The sequence below is a fragment of the Rhinatrema bivittatum genome, chromosome 9 (assembly GCF_901001135.1).
Source record: "Rhinatrema bivittatum chromosome 9, aRhiBiv1.1, whole genome shotgun sequence".
Taxonomy (NCBI): Eukaryota; Metazoa; Chordata; class Amphibia; order Gymnophiona; family Rhinatrematidae; genus Rhinatrema; species Rhinatrema bivittatum.
In genome coordinates, this window is record NC_042623.1 from 153,604,207 (window position 1) to 153,623,965 (window position 19,759).

At 42.0% G+C, this 19,759-nt stretch overlaps 1 protein-coding gene across 1 annotated transcript in view; it reads left to right on the top strand.

Moving 5' to 3' along the window:
- NYAP2 (neuronal tyrosine-phosphorylated phosphoinositide-3-kinase adaptor 2) overlaps window positions 1-14,052 on the top strand; it is a 540,181-nt gene extending 526,129 nt beyond the window's left edge. Inside the window, 1 exon segment of the mRNA XM_029616771.1 lies at window positions 13,825-14,052. Within this exon segment, the coding sequence (XP_029472631.1) occupies window positions 13,825-14,052 (228 nt within the window).
- The last annotated feature ends 5,707 nt before the right edge of the window (window positions 14,053-19,759 follow it).

Genomic DNA, 19,759 nt, shown 5'->3' on the forward strand with positions numbered 1-19,759 from the left:
AGTTGCCTCTGTGGAACCGTGTCAAAGGCCTTACTGAAATCCACTGTCCCTTGATCCACCTCTCTGGTTACCCAAACGAATTAATCAGATTTTTTTAACAAGATCTACCGCTGGTAAAACCATGCTGGCTTAGATCTTGCAATCCATTGGATTCCAGAAATTGAACTAGCCTCTGTTTTAGCAGTGATTTAATTAATATTCTCACCACAGAGGTCAGACTAATCAGCTTGTACTTCCCAGTCTCTTCCTTACTTCCACTTTTATGAATAGGAGCCATATCCGTCCATCTTCAGTCCTCCGAAACTCTCAACTCTAAAGAGCTGCCAGCATATCTCTAAATTCACTTAGTACCCTTGGATGTATCTCATCCAGCCCCGTTGCCTTAGCTGCTTTAAGTTTAGTTAGCTCCTCACAAGCATATTTTTCTAAAATCATTTGAGATTTACTTCACAATTCTATTAATGTTCATTTTATGTGGTCCTGCTCATGGCCCTTCCATGATGAGCACTGAACATAAATATTGGTTAAGCAATTTTGTTTTTTCCTCATGAGCTTCTACATATTCCTCCCCTTCACCTTGTCCCCCCTTTTTACTGTAGTTACTATTTTTTCTTCCATTGGAATTTATGCATGCCTGACTACTTTTCCAGCTTTTCTTAGCTTTTCTAGATATTGTTGCCTGCCTTCCTCTTTCTGTGGTCTCTTGTAGATTTTGAATGTTCCCTTTCAGCTGCTTCTTTAGAAAACCATAGTGACCTGTTTTTCTCTCTTTACTTTCCTAACAAAAAGCTTAAGGCTAGATTTTCTATCGTCGCACGACTCTGTGAATCACACGGTACTGGGTGGGCAGGGGGCCGAAGTGGTGGGCGGGCCTGCGAAAGCCGGGAGCGATCGCACCACTGTGTTGCTATTGCTGCCGGCTTTCGCAAACCAATAGCGCCACCGTGAAAGGTGGTGCTATTGGGCGTGTTACTGACGGCGATAAGGCTCCTTACCTTTTCGCCGTCAGCAATGTCTTCGCGGTGTCCACCCCAATTCCACCCTGACTCCTCCCCTTCCAGTGCAGACGCCACCCAGAACCCGCCATGATCTAGGTATCGCATGCGATCCCTTTAGAAAATGACTCCCTTACTTGCCCTTATAATATCTCCTTTGTTTTGCTCACTGCTTTTCTACTTTCCCTAGTTTTTCCCATCTACTTAACAATTCCTTGAGGTACTCCACCATTTTAACAAAGTTAATTTTCTTGAAGTCCATCACCCTTGCCTTTGAATGAACTTTCATCTCCTACACTCTATTACTGAACCACACCATCCAGTGATCACTGGGGTCCGTTATAAATTGACAAAACAGTTTTCCCTGTAAAGAATCCAGGATCTTTTTGCTTCTAGAATACTCCACAACTGGGATGTCCCAATCAACATTCAGCAGGTTGAAATCCCCTAGCAATAGTTCCACCCGTTTCATAGCAATTTTATGAATATCCTTACATCTTTCCAGATTAACCCACAGTGCCCCCTCCTTAAGGCCTGGATTCACTATTCTCGCAGAAAATAGTGAATCATGTGGTACCAAGGGGCAGGGGGTGAAGCGGGGGGCAGGCCTGCGAAAGCCGGCAGCGATCACATCACCGAGGTACTATCACTGCTGGCTTTCGCACCCAATAGTGCCACCATGAATGATGGTGCTATTGAGTGCACTACTGGCGGCGATAAGGATTCTTACCTTTCGCCATCAGCGAAGTCATCGCGGAGTCCACCCCGATGCCACCCTGACTCCTCCCTTTCCAGTGAGGACTCCGCTACGACTCCTCCCTGATCTAGGTATCGCACGCAAAAACTAAGGTGAAGGCAACAGTCACAGGAAGCTCTGTTAATAATTCAGAGACACAGCCTAGGCTAATTACAAAGCTGCTGCTTGCAGTCAGTGTGTCTGTTAAAAGAAAGAGCGAGAGCGCTAACTTAGGGGGTCATTTTCTAAAGGGATCACATGCGAAAAGGGTGCGATCCCTAGATCGGGGCAGAGTCCGCACCGGAAGGGAAGGAGTCGGGGTGGCATCGGGGCGGACTCCACGATGACTTCGCCCCAATCTAGGTATCGTACGCGAAAAGGGACTTTTTGCTTGTGATCCCTTTAGAAATGACCCCCTAAGTTAAAACTCTCACTCTCTCTTTTAACAGACACACTGACTGCAAGCAGCAGCTTTGTAATTAGCCTAGACTGTGTCTCTGAATTATTAACAGAGCTTTCTGTGACTGTTGCCTTCACCTTACTTGGTCCTCTGCCAAAGATCTCCAAACTACATTTCCCAGCACCCATGTGCTTCCTGCTCTATCTGGCTTTACAATCCTTTAGCCAGTCTTCCTTTCTGCCTTAAAGCAATTTTCATCCTGGGACTCATTTAGATCTCCAGATGACTTCTGAACAATCTAGTTGTCCTATCTTTTCAGGCAGCTTCTGCCTGTGTGAATCTTCTGCATCATCCAGGTGTGCTATTTCTCTATATGAAAATAACAAAAAAAAATCTGAATTTCAACAGGATTTTCTTTTATTTGCAAACAAATGCACATTCCTATGTTTGATCTCATGGGATTTCTCACTAAATTCCACCTAGCCAAATTTGGTGATAATTACATAACCATAAGTTAAAGTTAAAACTATATCTATACCCCAACTCCTTCCTCCCCACGCAGTTACTCCACTCAAGATAACATGTATTATTAGGCTCATATAAACACAATGAAGGATGGAAATTTTCACTGTATGCCAAATTTCAAGAATGATGGATAATTGGTAGACTTAGATTAGCATTATCTCTTGTGTATATCAGTTTACAGGTATTCATCATAATCATTCCATAATATAGTATGCACATTTTTTAAAATATTAATTTGTGAATTTTACAATAGATATGATTATAGTATATTACCATAAATAGCATAAAGATCATTTGCCATTTAGAATTCATCAACCCCATTTATGAGGCCCAGCTGAATTATCAGTTTAATGAAAGTAAATAAATGTACATTTCTGAGAAAAAAAATAACTTTTCCCACTGCTGGATTAGCTCATCTTGCCTGGAATTATACCAAAAAAATAGGACAGATGATTGCAAGCAGTCTCAAATTCTTGTATTTTTCCCTGAACTAAAATTAACCATTTGATAATTGTACAGAAAATCTGTACATGCTATTGATAACGATGAGCCTTTTTTCAATTATATTGTGGGATTAAATATTAATTACAGCATTTCTTTCTCTTTCAGGTCACAGTTGCTTTCCTTTTTTTCATAAGAAACTATGAAACACTTTTCTACAGCTCATTTCAAATGCTGGATTTTAGCATGTTTCTTAATCAGAGAGAATTTTTATGCCAAATAGATTGACTGAATAGGGCAAGGAAAGTGTATATGTATGATTATTGAAATGTTTACGCAGAATGTAGTCTCTAAGTGGGCCTCTACTATATTTGTAAGGTTCAAACATGAAATCCTTAAGACTGCATGAAATCTATTTTTCTCTTGATTTCAGTGACTTGCTATCTTACAAGATCTCATTATGGTTTCAAAGGAAAGAAGGACCTTCCTTTTGGCAATAACTGTTTCATAATTAGAATAAATACACACAGAATTCCACCACATAGTCATCTCTAAAAAAGCATTATCCTTCCAGTAATTGAGTATTAACTTTATTGCTACAGAAAGCAAAAAGTCTAATAGCTTTTATTCTCTAAGAGACAATTATTCTTCCACAGTTCAAGACTTCCATATTATTATTTTATACAATAATTCCCCCTACGAGTATAAGACAGCACATATCCTTTTTCATACCTGTTTCCAAAATTCATTCCAGTGAGAATAAAAATATAGCAAAAGAGAAAAGAAGCCCATCTTGTTGGAGCTTGTGTCGGCCTCGAGCTCGGAAAGCTCAAGGCTTGGTAATCCTGTTGCGCTGACGATGGGATGGAGCGCAACCGAGAACTCTCCAGCGTGGAATGTGTGCCCTTGCGGTGAAGACAGTCCAAGTCTGGGAGTCAGGAACCTCGAATCCTCTGCCGACCTGCATGCTCATGAGACCACCAATGCAATGGTGGTCTCTGAGTGGTCCTCCAACTGCTCCTAGCCTTTTCAGACCTGCCACAGGGTGCAGCAGATGCGGCAGGCTGGACAGAGATCACGGTGGAAGGAGGCCGTAGGCACTGGAGCTTGGAACTCTGATGTGGAGCTTGAGATGAAGGCAGGAAACAAGAGGGATGAGCAAGACCCTAGGTGCCCTACACAGCACATGGGGCTGGTCACGGACCACACTGTCCCCTTTGCACCCTACACAGCTGGATGGCTGGTTGCGGACCACGAGGAGATCAGGACAGGTTCAGAAAGTCTCATAGCACAGGTTAGCAGAAGCTCCTCGGATCCTCCAGAGTCGGGACTTGGGAAGACAAGATAAAACCTTGGAGCTTGGAAACTCAGATTAAAAGCAGGGAATCTCCGGAGGTACAGGTCCCACCGGACCTGGAGCATTAGGACCGGGAACATGACAGAACTTGGGACAATGGACATCAAGGAACATCAGGACATCAAGGAACATCAGGACATAGACCAGGAAGATAAACGAAGATCCATGGAAGAAAGTCAAGATGCCAGGAAGGAGCTGGAAACAAGAAGTCCTTTGCTGAAGCAATGACAGACTGGCAGAGAAGCCCTTCTATAGGGTTGGAAGCAATCAACTCCCTGGGAGGAGTTCAAGTGGACCACACCTGGCTGGCCCTTTAAATGTAGGAAGAAGCCAAAGGCTCGCCCCTTAGGAAGGAAGGGGCAGGACTCAGGACAACAACCATGCTGCCTCTGAGAAGACAGAGCAGGGCTGGGCCCGGAAACAGGCCCCAAAGCACAAGGCGGCTCTCCTGCCACTGAAGGAGGAGGAAGAGCGGCTCCCTCTGTGAAGGAAAGTCCGGTGATGCGGCCTCTGGGCTGCAGAACCAGATGGTGGTGTTGGCGGCTTCCAAGCCACGAGGAGGGCTCGGTCAGCGGTGTCCTGCCATGGAAGAGGTCTGGGGATGCGGCCTCTGGGCCATGGAATGGTAGCGGCTCCATGCCGCGGGAAAGGCCCCTGCTTCTGCGGCCTCCGGACCCTCAGGTGCCCTACACAGCACGTGGGGCTGGTCGCGGAAACACTGTCCCCTTATGCACCCTACACAGCTGGACGGCTGATCGTGGACCATGAGAGGAGCGGGGCAAGCTCTGGACACACACACAGGTCAGGAACGATGAAACCCCTTGGATCCTCTGGAGTCGGAACAGGAACAGGCTCAGAATTAAACATGGAACTTGGAACCCGGAACTCAGACTTTAAAAACAAGGAACCTCCGGAGGCACGGGCTACTCAGGACCTGGAACATCGGGACTTGAACATCAGGACTTTGACATCAGGACTTGGAACACAGAGCGTCTGGACTGGAACACGGAACATCAGGTCAAGACAAGGACATCCAGGAGAGATCAGGAATGAAAATGCCGGGCAGGAGCAGCACGCAGAGAAGTCCTAAGGAGGAGAAGCTCCCAGGAGGACTGACTCCTTACCAAGGCAAGGAGAGAATGCAGGCTGAGCCCTTTTGTAGGGCTCTGCAGGGAAACGCCCATGGAGGAGTCCACAGGTGGGGCCTGGGGCATATCCGGCCGCGGGCCCTTTAAATGCAGGAGTAAGATGCGGCTGCGCCCCTTAGGCAGAGGAGCAGGACCCTGGACAGTGGTGACCTGCCGCTGCGAGGTGCAGGAACAGGAAGCAGGCCTCAGTGCAGGTCCTGACAAGGGAGGCGGCTTCCCTGCCACACGAGGAGGATCATGGGCGGCTCCAGCCGCTGAAGAGCAGGCCTCCTAGTCTGCTGGGAGGCAGCGTTGGCGGCGGTCCAGGCAGTGGGAAAGGCCCAGCAACAGCGGCTCCATGCCACAGTGACATTGGAAAGATGGTGGCCTCCGGGCCACGTGAAGCTCAGCAGCACTCTGCTGCGGCACGGCTTCCAAGCTGTGTAGAAAAGTTCGGTGCAGCTTCAGGAGAGAGGTAAGAGGCCTCCCGTGGCTCCGCCCATGGGAGGAATCGCAACATATACCTACTCAACAGTTGGCCAATTGTCCAAATATTTTTTTCCTAAACCATGAGTTCCTTTTTATTTTGAATTTTACATTCTTCCAAAAGGGCATTTTCTTAGAAAATAATCTTAAAAGATTTACACTTTTACAGAATACCTGAAAAGTTTCTAAAATTGACTGGAATACTAAATTGTTCTCAAGTACAGAAGGAAGACACATTCCTGCAAATAAATGGTTAGGTTTACCATTGCCTCCTCTAGCTCACCTCGGGTTTCTAAAGGAACTCAAATTTGAAATTACAGACCTACTACTGGTAATCTGTAACATATCATTTGAATCTGCCTCACTTCCGAAGGCATAGAGAGTAGCCAATATAATACCAAGTTTCAAAATCCAGAATCCAGAGTTGGATCCAAGTTGGCCACACACTAAGGGATGCTGCTCCATCAATTCCATTCTTGCTTTCTTAATATTGGTTTCCTTAAAATCTTTTTGTTATTTCTTACTATGGGCAAGAGGAAGGGCAAGACTAAAATGTACCCGGAGGTTTCTGAAGGTTCATCTAAGACCAGCCTGATGGATAAACATGTGTTTCAGAGCCAAGAACTTCCCTTCAGCTCTGTGGAAGCATCTTTGGGTGGCCTGTTGAGCAGCAGTCTGTCACCAGCTGCCCCTGGCTCTGAGTCATCTTTAACTCCGGAGCAGCGCTGAATTCCTCCACAACCTGTTCCTCCCAAGCTTAGCATTGACGGGATGGTTCTGTCCACATTGCACACAGATGACATCATAGAGCTGACTACTTCGGCGTCGGGAGGTACCCAAATGGAAGAGCTGAGCTACAGGACAGATGGTTTGAGCATGCTGGGAGCTGAATCTCTGCCTGTTTCTCTTCTGTTATTCCATCGGATGGGACTGTTTTCAAGGAGGTACAGTTAACTCCCATGGTTAAGACATCTAATATTACCTTAGATATATTTTGGGAAACTATAGCTAATTTTTCCAATCAAGTCTCAGTTTGTATTACAGCAACATGAATTAGCTAACTTGTTTCAAACTTCTCACTCTCAAATGCTTGAAATTGCAACACGTGTGGATTCTTGTGAGACTATGGAACTAACTCTGTAGAAATCTGTTGAATCAATCTTGGTTGATCATTTATATTTGCAGAATAAGTTGGAAAACCTTGGAAATGTTGTGTGTCATTGGAACATAAGAATTCTTAACTTTCCTAAGAAAAGATTTACTATCGTAGTGAAGATGTTACACAGATAATTTTTGGAGAATTTATCTATCAAGGAAAGTTTACTTCCTCCAATCTCCAAAGCCTATTATGTTCCTATGAATCAGAAGGATCAAGAAGTGAGAGATGTTCCTGCAGATGCTGGTTTATTAGATTCATCTCATCTTCCTTCTTTTCTCAAGAGTTCAGCGGATGAAGAAGTTGCTTCTTCTACTTTACTTGTCACCTTTGCATTGGACTCAGATCGAGATTTTATTCTGAAATTGTTTTTTGTAAATGCAATGTTCCCTTTTTAGGATTTATTAGGGTCATTTATCAAATCACATTATGGCATTTTCGCATGCGAAAACTGCATTAATGCATGCAAAAATGCCATAATGCATGGTGTAATGCAAATTTTTAAAAGGGAGGGATTGGGGAGGAGTCCTGAAAAAGTGGGCTGGTTTCACAAAGCCATAATGCAATTTTTTCACAAATTCTGTTTTGAGCATTTTTAGGCTGAGAGTAAGAGTGTGAGTGTGAGTGAGTGTATATGTGTGTGTGTGTGAGAGAGTGAGAGTGAGAGAGAGAGAGAAAAAACCTCTAGGGTAGCATCATAGTAAGCAGCTATTTATGCTACTATAGGAGGCCCACCTAGTAAGTGAGGTATAGGTAGTAGTGTAGGGGTTAGGGGCCACTTTTACATGCTGAGTGAGACTTATGGACAGAATAGTACACTCTTGTGAAGATTTGATATCTTTGGAGTGAGGAAACTCACACAAATATGAGATTTGCACAATGTTCTCTCACCCTAGCTTGATGAACTCTCTACCTGGTAACATCAAGCTAGTTTGAGAGAACATTGTGCAAATCTCATCTTTGAGACAGTTTCTTCATTCTGAAGGACATCAAATCTTCACAAGAGTATACTGTTCTGTCCATAGGTCTCACTCTGCATGTAAAAGGGCCTCCTATAGAGATATAAATAGCTAATAGCTAACTACTACAAGGGCCTTGTAGATAGGGTCTCTGTCTCTCTCTCTCAAATGAGCACTTTGTAGGTAGGAAAATGAATTATGTAGCATTAGTGTGAAAAGTTAACACACTTTGTAGTAATAGTACTACCATAGCACATATTGTGATAATTAGGAAATTACCATAAAACATGACCTTTTTCTACCACATGCAATATTTACAGGAATTTTATAAATCTAGGCCTAAGATCTGTATGTTTCCAGATGTGTGTAAAGTAACTCAGACCAAGAGGAAACACTTTTTTTGTTGATGTGTCCTGCTGTTTTGAATGTGGGGGCTCTGTTTTGGCTATATTTTCCAAGAAAATGTGTCATAAAATTTCAGGGCATCGATCAAGTCTTCTTAGATCCTTCCCAGTTAAATGTTTTCCTCAATGATAAATCCAGATGGGATATAGCTCCTTTAATGCCAAGCAAGTAACTTTCGTGACTTGTAGCGCAATGTATTTAGAAGATTCTTTCCCTTAGTAATTGATGGGCCTTTTTTCTTCTTTCTTTTCTTTATTTCTTCTATTAATTTCATTGGACCTTATCTGCAATTTGTGGTCTGACAGGGTACAATGAGGTTTATATTTCCTAATTATATTGTTTCTTCCTTTATGTATTTTATCATCTCTATTGTACCATTTCTAGTGATGTTGTATTAACTTAATATTCTAAAATTAATAAATTAAGAGTAAAAAAAAAAAAAATAACTCCAGGGTTGACCCTACCAACTACAAATTGGTGACCCTGACATCACTGCTGGGTAAAATGGTAGAAGGTATTGTGATTAACAAAATTATTAAACATATGAATAAACATGGTTTAATGAGAAAAGGTCAGTATGTATTTAGCACAGAGAGGTATTATTTTTTGAATTTATTAGAATTATTTGAAAATGTTAACAAGCAAGTGGACAAATGTGAACCAATCGACTATACTGTATTTGGATTTTCAGATGGCATTTGATAAAATCACTCACAAGAGACTCCTTAGCAAACTAAGGCCTGGATTTATAAAAAATGTACTAAATATTGCATGTGATAGTAAAAGGGGTGTGTTTTATGGTAATAGGTAGTTTATTGCAATTATACCTATGTGAAGCACTTATGATGTGCCAGATTTGTTGTATTTCCTACATACAACCACTGGGGGGATCAGGGCCCTCCAATGGGGGGAAGAGAGAGAGAGAGAGAGAGAGCGAGAGAGAGAGAACCTAACCATAACACCATTATACTAGATAGGTATTTATATCTCTATGGGAGGCCCACCTAGTAACTCGAGGTGAGGTTTAGGTATTAGTGTAGGGGTTAGGGGCCACTTTGACATTCAAAGTGAGATGTAAAAACAGAACAGTGCTCTCTACCTGGGTAACATCAAGCTAGGTTGAGAGAACATTGCACAAATCTCATCTTTGGGAGAGTTTTCTCACTCCGAAGGTCATCAAATCTTCACAAGAGGGACCCCTGCACTAATACCTAAACTTCACCTCGAGTTACTAGGTGGGCCTCCCATAGAGATATAAATACCTATCTAGTATGATGGTGTTATGGTTAGGTTCTCTCTCTCTCCCCCCCTCCCCTGATGGACTCTCTACCTGGGTAACATCAAGCTAGGTTGAGAGAACATTGCACAAATCACATCTTTGGGTGAGTTTCCTTACTCCAAAGGTCATCAAATCTTCACAAGAGAGCACTGTTCTGTTCATACGTCTCACTTTGAATGTTAGTGGCCCCTCTCTCCCCTGATAGCTAGGCTGGCTCTCCAGGAGCTTAAAACATCACAATGCACAATAAAGCCCTATCACACAGCTTTATGCAAATGAAAAAGGTGTAGTTAAAGCTGTGTGATACAGCTTTGCAAAACTGTGAGCCCACTTGGCCAAATATCCTCCCCTTTTTCTCATTTGCATCGTACCATGCACTAATGATGTTTTCGCATGCGTTAATGGTGTTTTTTGCATGCAAAAACGCCATATAGCACTTTGATAAATGACCCCTTAAAATGTCAAGGGAGGTCTTGTTGTGGATAGTTACTGGTTAAAAGACAGGAATCAAAGAGTAGGAATAAATGGTCAGTTTTCCCAATGGAAGGAGGTAAATAGTAGGGATGTGCAGACCAAAAGTTTAAGTTCATAAGTCCATAAGTCGAAAGGGGGTCCCATTTGCGGTCAATATGGACATATGGAGAATTCCATAAGTTGAGTCTATGTCCATATGTACAAATAAAAATTTAAACCCCTCACCCGCCTTAATCCCCCCCCCAGACTTACCAAAACTCCCTGGTGGTCCAGCAGGGTCAGGACGCCATTCCTGAACTCCTTTGCAAGGAGCACGTGACGTCGGCGCCACGTCAGAGTGACGCGGCGTCACGTGATTCCCCTCGGGTTCGCTCCGGGACCCCTCGTTGGGCTCAAAAGGAACTTTTGGCCAGCTTGGGGAGTTTTGGTAAGTCTTGGGGGGGGGGGGATTAAGGAGGGTGAGGGGTTTAAATTTTTATTTAGATCAACAATCGCGATTTCCAACGTATTCAACATAGCTATGTTGAATAAGTTGGAAATCCGCTCGTTTACGCCTCATCATTTTTTTAAGTTAAAAAAAAAAATAAGTTGCGTTTTCCATTTAAGTTCAAAACGAATGCACACCCCTAGTAAATAGTGGAGTGCCTCAGGGATCTGTATTGAGACCAGTGTTTAACTAATTCATTAATGATTTGGATTAGAAAGCAATGAACAAGGTGATCATATTTACATGTGGGGAGACCCCCACATTTTTGTCCTTTTCAATTCTAAAAGAACAATATATTTTGGATGGGAGAGACTCAGGAGTTTCTATTGCCTGAAGTATTAAAGGAAATGTTTGAAATTTCATTACTTCAGAGTGACCACAGGATAGCACTTAATGTGACACTGGATTTCTGCATTATGGATATTGGTAGGTGTAAAAGCATCTGTGTTGTTGCTTTAGGTGATATTGTGTCCTCCTAAGTTTATGGAATGCTTTGATTAGTTGGGAGGTGGTCTGGGAAGGTCTAAATTATGGAAGTTTCCCTTTTTAAATTGGAGCTGAGGAAGAGAAGGATCTTCCAGGATGTAGTTGTTCTGGAGTAGCCAACTCGTAGGCTGGTGGAGCCCAGGGACACCTCTAGTACAGAGTGGGCTATGCAGGACTTTTCCCCTCAGGGGAAGAGGCCCAAGACCGAGTAGTTGAGAGTTAGTGATTTTCCCCATTTGGAACTGGTTGGGAAGAGGAGTGGCAGAAGAGGTAAGTGGAGGAGGAGTTGAAGGGGTGCCTGAGATGAGGGGAACCCCAATGAGAACTGAAGTTTGGAGGAGTCTGAGGAATCCTGCACATTGAGCAAGTGTGAGGCCCAGGACAATGGAAGAGAGGTTCCTGAGGTCATGACATTATGAGTAGCCCTTGGGGTTGGGTGTGAATGACCAGAGGTGTAATTGGGTATGTGCACACTACAGGGTGGATTTTCAAAGGCCCATGTGCATAAAAATCAGGACTTACATGAGGCCGGGCCCTGCACGCGCCGTATGCATTTTCAAAAGGGCCTGGCCACATACCTAAGTCCTGATATGTGCACAAGTGCCAGGCCCTGAAAAAGGGGAGGGACAGGGGGTGGGGTCTGGGTGGGGAGAGATGGGGTGGGGCGGGATGGAGGCCTGCCGGGGCAGTAGCCATTAGCTGCTGACCTTGGGAAGCATATGTTGGCAGCCGGCTGGCACGGGGAAACTACTTCTGCTCAGGAGGAGCAGTAAGTAGAAAAATACAAAATTTTCAGGTAGCTAGGGTAGGGGTTAGGGGTCGGGGTGGAGAGGGGAAATGGAAGGAAGGTTAGGCAGGGGGTAGGGAACTGGGGGAGGCCTGATTGCATCACCACGCGTAATTTACTAAAATGTACCCCCGCTGCACGCACCGTCCTCACATGCATGCGCAGATTTTAAAATCCGGTACAAACATGTGTGCGGCCAATGGATTTTATAACATGTGCGCTCCTTTCAAAATCTACCCCTAAATCCCAGAAGTTATGGAGAAGATCAGGGGAAATAATGGAGGATTGAAAAGATCTGATTTTTGTTTGTGTAGACTGGAAGGATGGTATTACAAACTTTGGTGGACCATGTAGGTTTTAATAGTGCATGTTTTACTCTGTGTATCCAATGAACTCTGAGTATTTAGTACCAAATGTTTGCCCTATAATAAAATGTATATAGTGGCTGATTGTAAAATTCAGAAATAAAGTTAAGCGTTTTATTTATATCTTGGAATGGGTGAGACTTTATTTATGCTAGCACTAATGGAGAATTATAGGTACCAGTTTCATGGATGCAGTACCTGACCAGTCAAGGGAAAGTAGGCTATCCAGCAGTTCCTTTGTCATCTGCATGATCTAACTACTGACCCCACTAAATAAATTTGAGAATCTTACCACCATCCTAGGACAGAATCTCTCATTTTATGTGCCCTGTGGTTGTGAGGTTACATGCAGATGATGCAAAAGTATTAATATTTGTTAAAACATGAGAAGACTGTAAGAAACTGCAGAAAGATCTTGGTAAACTACAGAACTGAGCATCTGAATGGCATGTCAAATTTAAATGTGGACAAGTGCAAAGGGATGTACCTAGGGAAAAATAGTCTATTATAGGTACACAATTCTGGATTCTCTATTAAGAGTCACTACCCAGGAAACAGATCTTGATATCATTTTGGACAATAAGTTGAAATCCTCAGCTCGGTGCACTACAGCAGTTAAAACAGCAAATAGAATGTAAGGAATTATTAGAAAATTAATAGAGAACAAAACTGTGAATATCATAAAGCCTTTGTATAGATCTATAGTGTGACTGTTCCTCAAGTGCTGTGTTTAGTTCTGATCATGCATCTCAAAAAAAATATAGTGGAGCTATGAAAAGTACAGAGAAGGGTAACAAAAATGATAAAGGGGATAGAACGATTCCCTTATAAGAAAGGCTAAACAAGTAAGGGCTTTTCTGATTGAGGAAGAAATGGCTGAAGGAGGATATGATAGAGTTTAGAAAATCATGAATACAATGGACAGGTAAATACGGAAGGATTATTTACTCTTTCAGATATTATAAAGACTAGGGGACACTCCATGAAACTAATAAGTAGCAGATTTAAAACAAATTGGAGAAAGTAATTGTTCACTCTACGTACAATTAAGCTATGGGATTTGGTGCTAGAGGATGAGATTAAAAGGAGCTTGGAAAAATTCCAAAAAAAAACCTTATGGAACGTAACCACTTATCTCTTGGGGTGGGCAACAAGATCTGCTGTGTATTTCCTATAGATCCATTTTGGCCACTGCCATTGGATGGATGATGAGCTTGATGAACCCTGGGACTGACCTAGCATGGCATTTCTTATGTCCTTACTGACTTTAAAAAAAATATGTTTCTTAATACAATCCAAAGGAGACAACTCTGACATGAAATTGGTTCCTAAAGTGTTCCTTGCATTTTGTTTTTGCAGGTGACATGTATGCAATGGCTATATGGGGACCACACGATGATGGAGATGATTGAGAAAAAACGTACTTTGTGCAAAGAAATCAAGGCTCGTCAAAAAACAGAAAAAGGACTTTGCAAGCAGGATAGCATGCCTATCCTGCCAAGCTGGAAGAAAAACACAGGGTCCAAGAAATACAGTTCTTCATCTGGTTCCAAGCAACAGACTGTTTTCTGGGATACTGCCATATGATAGACATTTAAACGATGATCACGCTACACCGTTGTAAGGTTGTAATTGCACAGGTAAACCAAGCTGTTTGCTTATATAAAATAGGGTGATAGCTATGACACAGGGTTTTGGACTATCAGTGCTAAGCCATAAAACTTAGCACTAGTATCTGTGTCTAAGCTGTAACAAATCAAAGAAAACAGCAAATGTTGCTTATAGAATTAGGGTACAAATATATTCATTAAGGGATTTTTGCTCTAGTCTATGTAAATATTCAATGAATTTATGAACTAATAATGAAATACATTATAAAAATATATAACTAACATTTATGAAAAAAATTTCCTATCTAATGTAATTACTTATATACTGTTTTATTAACTATTTTCTATGTAATATCAAAATAGTTTTTCCATTGGTTATTTTGTTTGCCTACACTAGGGCCTCTTTACAAAATAAAAAGGATGTTATATCTTTATATTAATTCATATCAACAAACATCTGATATTAGAATTGCAGAAACTGATAATGTTCATTGAGAACTCCTTATGATTTCAGTTTGTCAATGAAAGTGTGAGAGTGATGAAAGAAACAGAAAACAAAGGGTATATTTTTCGTTCAGATGGTTACAAAACATTTGAATAGAACTAGAGTTAGCTTCAATGACAGTAGCTGTGAATTTACTGCCTAAAGTGTTTGCTAAGCACCTACTAGTCCAGTGACAAAGTATGATTTATTGGCCCAGTCATGTGAAAAAAATTTGGTCTAAAACTGTCCACAGGAGATGCGCTTCCTTCTATCAGCCAACAGTCTAACGGAGACCATGGTTCACTGTGACTAAGATGAATACATCAGAAGCGAAAGAAAGAGTTAGCCAAGTACTATGAACAGAGGCTCTTCAGCTGTGGCAGCTATCAAAATACTATTAATAAACTTTCATGCTTAGTCCAAAATGAAACAAAAGGAACAGTTAATATATTTTTGCCTATCTCCCCAGATGTTTGTAAAATCACATTTTGAGAAAAGTAATAAAACAGCACCACCAAACCTCAGTGCTCAACCAGGAATAAATTTGTCAAAGTCAGTTGACACAAGCTTTTGTTTGAATGTATGAAAAACAGGGTGGAACAAACTGTGATGTTTTGGATTGTTCTATAAAAGGGAAGCTGCTTTATTTGTGTTGTGCAACATTTCAAACCCACACTCAATGAGCATTCATACTCAACCTGCATCAATTTGTTTTATTGCTGCTGTTTTTGAAATGCTTTTAAGCTGCTCACTTTTTTTGCCAGCTCCCTGGGAACAGTCGTGTTCAGATCAGTGACATGCCTGACCTTGCATAGAATGAAATCAGATTTTTTTTTGTGAGTTTGTGTTTTGACATTTATGACATTAGAGCCAATAGAAACCATTCAGGTGCTATGAACATGAGCTAATCTGTGACACTCTTGCTAACATCACTGCTCCCAAAGCCACAGAGAAGTTAAAGCATTTCCAAATCTAAAAACTGTAATTGATACTGAGTGAGCAGTACTACTCTATTATTACAAAAATGTATGCACCTTTGAAATGTTGCACAATAACAATTGACAATGACTGAACATCCTTTTGCATTGTCAATGCATCACAAATGATATCACTAATGATTTTCTATGGCATCTTGTGCATGTGTGTCATATAGATGATTAGAAATGTTATGTTTAAAATATAATACATCAGATATTATATCCTCCTGTGCCTTGATCCTGCCTCTCCCCATCTCCCTTCTGTCATCATTCCTTCACTTTGCATCTTCTCACCTGTACCTCTGCTTTTCCTTTGTTGCCTTCTCAGTTTATTTCTCCCTCTTGCCTTGTCCCAATAGGACTGAACCCTTCCCAGTCTCCTAAGCCTCTTCCAATATCCCACAAAACCATCCCTGTGCCTCAGCCCACGTGCTTCTCCCATGCTTGTATGTAATTATCAATAATGCCTCTGCTCTCCTATGACTCTCTCGTAATGTCTCCTTCCCTTTCATGTCTCTTACCTCTGTGTGTGCCTCATCCCAACACTAACTTCTTCACCCTGCACCACTTGCTTTCAAGTGCCTCTTTGTTCTTTGTGCCTCTTTCCACCTGTCACTTTCCCATGCATTCCTCTTTTGCAAGGTTCTTGAATAATGTTCCCCTTTATGTTAAAACAATAATATAATACATATTTTTAAAAACTAATTTCCAAGATTTGCTTTATTTAGATTTACCGAGCTTATGACTTACGGATATAGCCACTTTGCTAAACCCAAGGGGGCTAGTTTATCATTGATTCCCTGTTAGAAAGGTTTGAGTGACCTAGCTTCATTTTGCCCTTTCATCTTGTTTAGCCTGGATGCAAAAGCCAGATAATACTGTAGTTTTACTTGCTTTTGGGTCCCTGTTATTGTCAGTATCTGTGTCGTGGCAATACCATAACACTATGAATAGTGGTGCTGAGGATTTTTGTCTATGTCCTTTCAAGCACCAACTATCTCAGTAGCTCTGCCCCATCTCCAAACTCAGTTTCCCACCTGACCATCAAAATAGTACCCAACCTATGATACCCTGCTACTCCCCTTTTGCTAGCCCAGACCCTCCCCTCTTAGCCCAAGAAGCCTCTAGATCTATAATGGGGCAGGAGAAATTCCTAGTCACTCCTGCTCTTTTGGTACCATACGGCTGACCTAAGGCTCCCTTTTGTCCCACTAGATGAAGAGTTGTTATTCATGTTTGTTTGCTTTGTTTCTAATTGGTATCATACTGAGGGGGGGGGGGGGGGGGAAGAGGAGGACAAACAGGTCCTTCAATTGTTTTATAATTTTATATATTTTACTGATTTTATTTATTTGTAATATTCTAACGTACTTTGCTAGCTAGTCAAATAATGTGTATAACAAATACATTGGATTTATTTTATACTACTTTTCCATTCACAGCAAATCTGAATTTTACTTCAAGTAGGAGGTGATGCTGCTTTTTTTTTTTTAAAGTGAAATTTGTACATTCCATATTAAATAATCATTAATTGAATATCCAAGGCAGACCTGAGCAATTATCATTAAAATAAAACATGAGAATTCTTGTCTATATACGTTGTCACTTACATCTTCAAGGTCTAAGTTTGACAGTTTTGACTTAGCATGAAGGTTAGTCTTTATAAAATAAAAGCCTGAATCACTTCATCAGGCTGGCTCACATACCCTATGTAGAGGGTATTTTCATGCCCCCACTAAATCTGAATTAGATCTTTTGAAATATACAATAGTTTTGATTCTTTAAGAAGAACAGCGGTGTTTAAATTTATTTTAATTAAGATTAACAGAAATGTTATAGTGTTGTGCAAGTGCACTTGGTGATTAATAAAACCAAAAATAGCAAACCCAGCAGGTTTCTGTTATAGTAGGTCACTAGTAAAACTTTGTCAGTAGAACAGTTTATCTCTAGTCAAATCAATGAATACAATATTAATTTTATGTTTTTCTATTTTAGAACTAATGTGTTTTTTATGTTTACACTGAAGTTTCTTGTATTTAAAGACAAAACAGTATGTGTACAGAAATATATGTAATGTAAATCATAGAAATGGACAAGAAAATAGCAATTTTGAATATCAATCCTAATTCACCCTCCTACTAATGCACTCATGGGCTTTTTACCCCCAGTGAGGTTCATTCAATTATGGTCCAAAATCACCAAACTCCCACCCTCCCCCAAACTTCTAGGACTTTATTTTCTCTCATTTCCTTGGGTTGTTATGGGGTGATTTTGGATCATGATAGTTAAACCCAGCCCTATGAGCAAATATCTGGATTTTGGGAAAAGTTTTGGTTTATGATTCAAAATTTAAAGCGTCTTCCCTATGGGGCAGATTTTTAAAAACTACGCAAGCGCGTACTTTTGTTTGCGCTCCAGGCGCAAACAAAAGTACGCTGGATTTTAGTAGATACGCGCGGAGCCACGCGTATCTGCTAAAAATCTGGATCGACGCGCGCAAGGCTATCAATTTTGTATAGCCGGCGCGCGCCGAGCCGCGCAGCCTACCCCCGTTCCCTCCAAGGCCACTCCGAAATCGGAGCGGCCTTGGAGGGAATCCTCTAACGCCCTCCCCTCACCTTCCCCTCCCTTCCTCTACCTAACCCACCCGCCCGGCCCTGTCTACACCCCCCCCTTACCTTTCTCCGGGGATTTACGCCTCCCAGAGGGAGGCGTAAATCCCCGCGCGCCAGCGGGCCTCCTGCGCGCCGGGCCGCGACCTGGGGGCGGGTACGGAGGGCGCGGCCATGCCCCCGGACCGCCCCGGGCCGTAGCCACGCCCCCGTACCCGCCCCCAAAACGCTGCCGACACGCCCCGAAAACGCCGCGACGACCGGGACCGCCCCCGACACGCCCCCCTCGGAGAACCCCGGGACTTACGCGAGTCCCGGGGCTCTGCGCGCGCCGGTAGGCCTATGTAAAATAGGCGCACCGGCGAGCAGGGCTCTTAAAATCCGCCCCTAACTGTAATACACAATAACACAGTAGATGATGACAATAGATAAAGACCAACTGGCGCATTCACCCACTCCAGTTATGCAAGCCTAGGGATCCCAGCTGCCAGCCACAGAACACCTGACTGCTTGCAGGATATAGCTCTTTATTCAAGTCAATTTTTTTGCCTTTTCACTTATACTAATGGGAAGACTAATAAATTAGCAACTGCTGTAAATGATTTTGTTATATTTCTGTATGCTGTATGGGTAGAAGTGAAAGAAAACACGTAATACTAGTATGGGACTCAAAAAACCCCCCACTCAGATGCAGAACTATGAAAACTTCTTGGCTTCACAATATTAATGTGAAAATACTAGCATTATACACTGTTTCTCGTCTGATAACTTTAAAGTGAGCGGGTTACAGTCATTTAAGTTTAGATCAGAGAGGGATAGATAAACTGAAGGCACCAAATGGCTATCAGTAAGATAGATTTTTAATCTCTCTGCTCATGGTTAAAAGTTATCCTTTCATTACAGTGTACATATACTCGCCACTAAGCAATAAAGGTAAAAAGCCACCCCTGTTTCTCACCCCAGTGACCATAGGCATGTTGTACACTCTGAGCCCATTAAATTTCCCATAATAAACAGAGAGCAATGTTTGCACAGTCCCTTCTAGCACTGAGTGGGTAGCATTATAAATAAATGATTGTTAGGAAAAACAGTGATGGACCATAGACAGGGAACCTGGTTCTCTGTAGCAGCTTAGAACATACATAAGAACAGAAGAACAGAAGACTTGCCATGCTGGGTCAGACCAAGGGTCCAACAAGCCCAGCATCCTGTCTCCAACAGTGGCCAATCCAGGCCACAAGAACCTGGCAAGTACCCAAACATTAAAGAGATATCAAACTACTATGGCTTAAGGGTAGATTCTGCAGCAGGGTTTAGAAAATTCAGTGTCACAATTGTCAAAATTATCTGGTGATTCTACAATACATTTGGTCCATTATATATTCTACTGAAATGTTATTTCTGATTAAAAACAAATTTTAAAGGTTTCACTTAAAAAATGTTTCCAGCCTTTGTTGGGTGTGCAAGAATCCTTAGTTTAATTGCTTTGCTTTTCTCTTTTTAGTTAACTCTTTTTGTTTCCTCTTTTCTTGCATTTTCCATTCCATTTTCTCTCCATTTTTCCCACCTGTTTCTCTCCTCTTTTATCGAAAGGTGCATATTTTCCTTTTA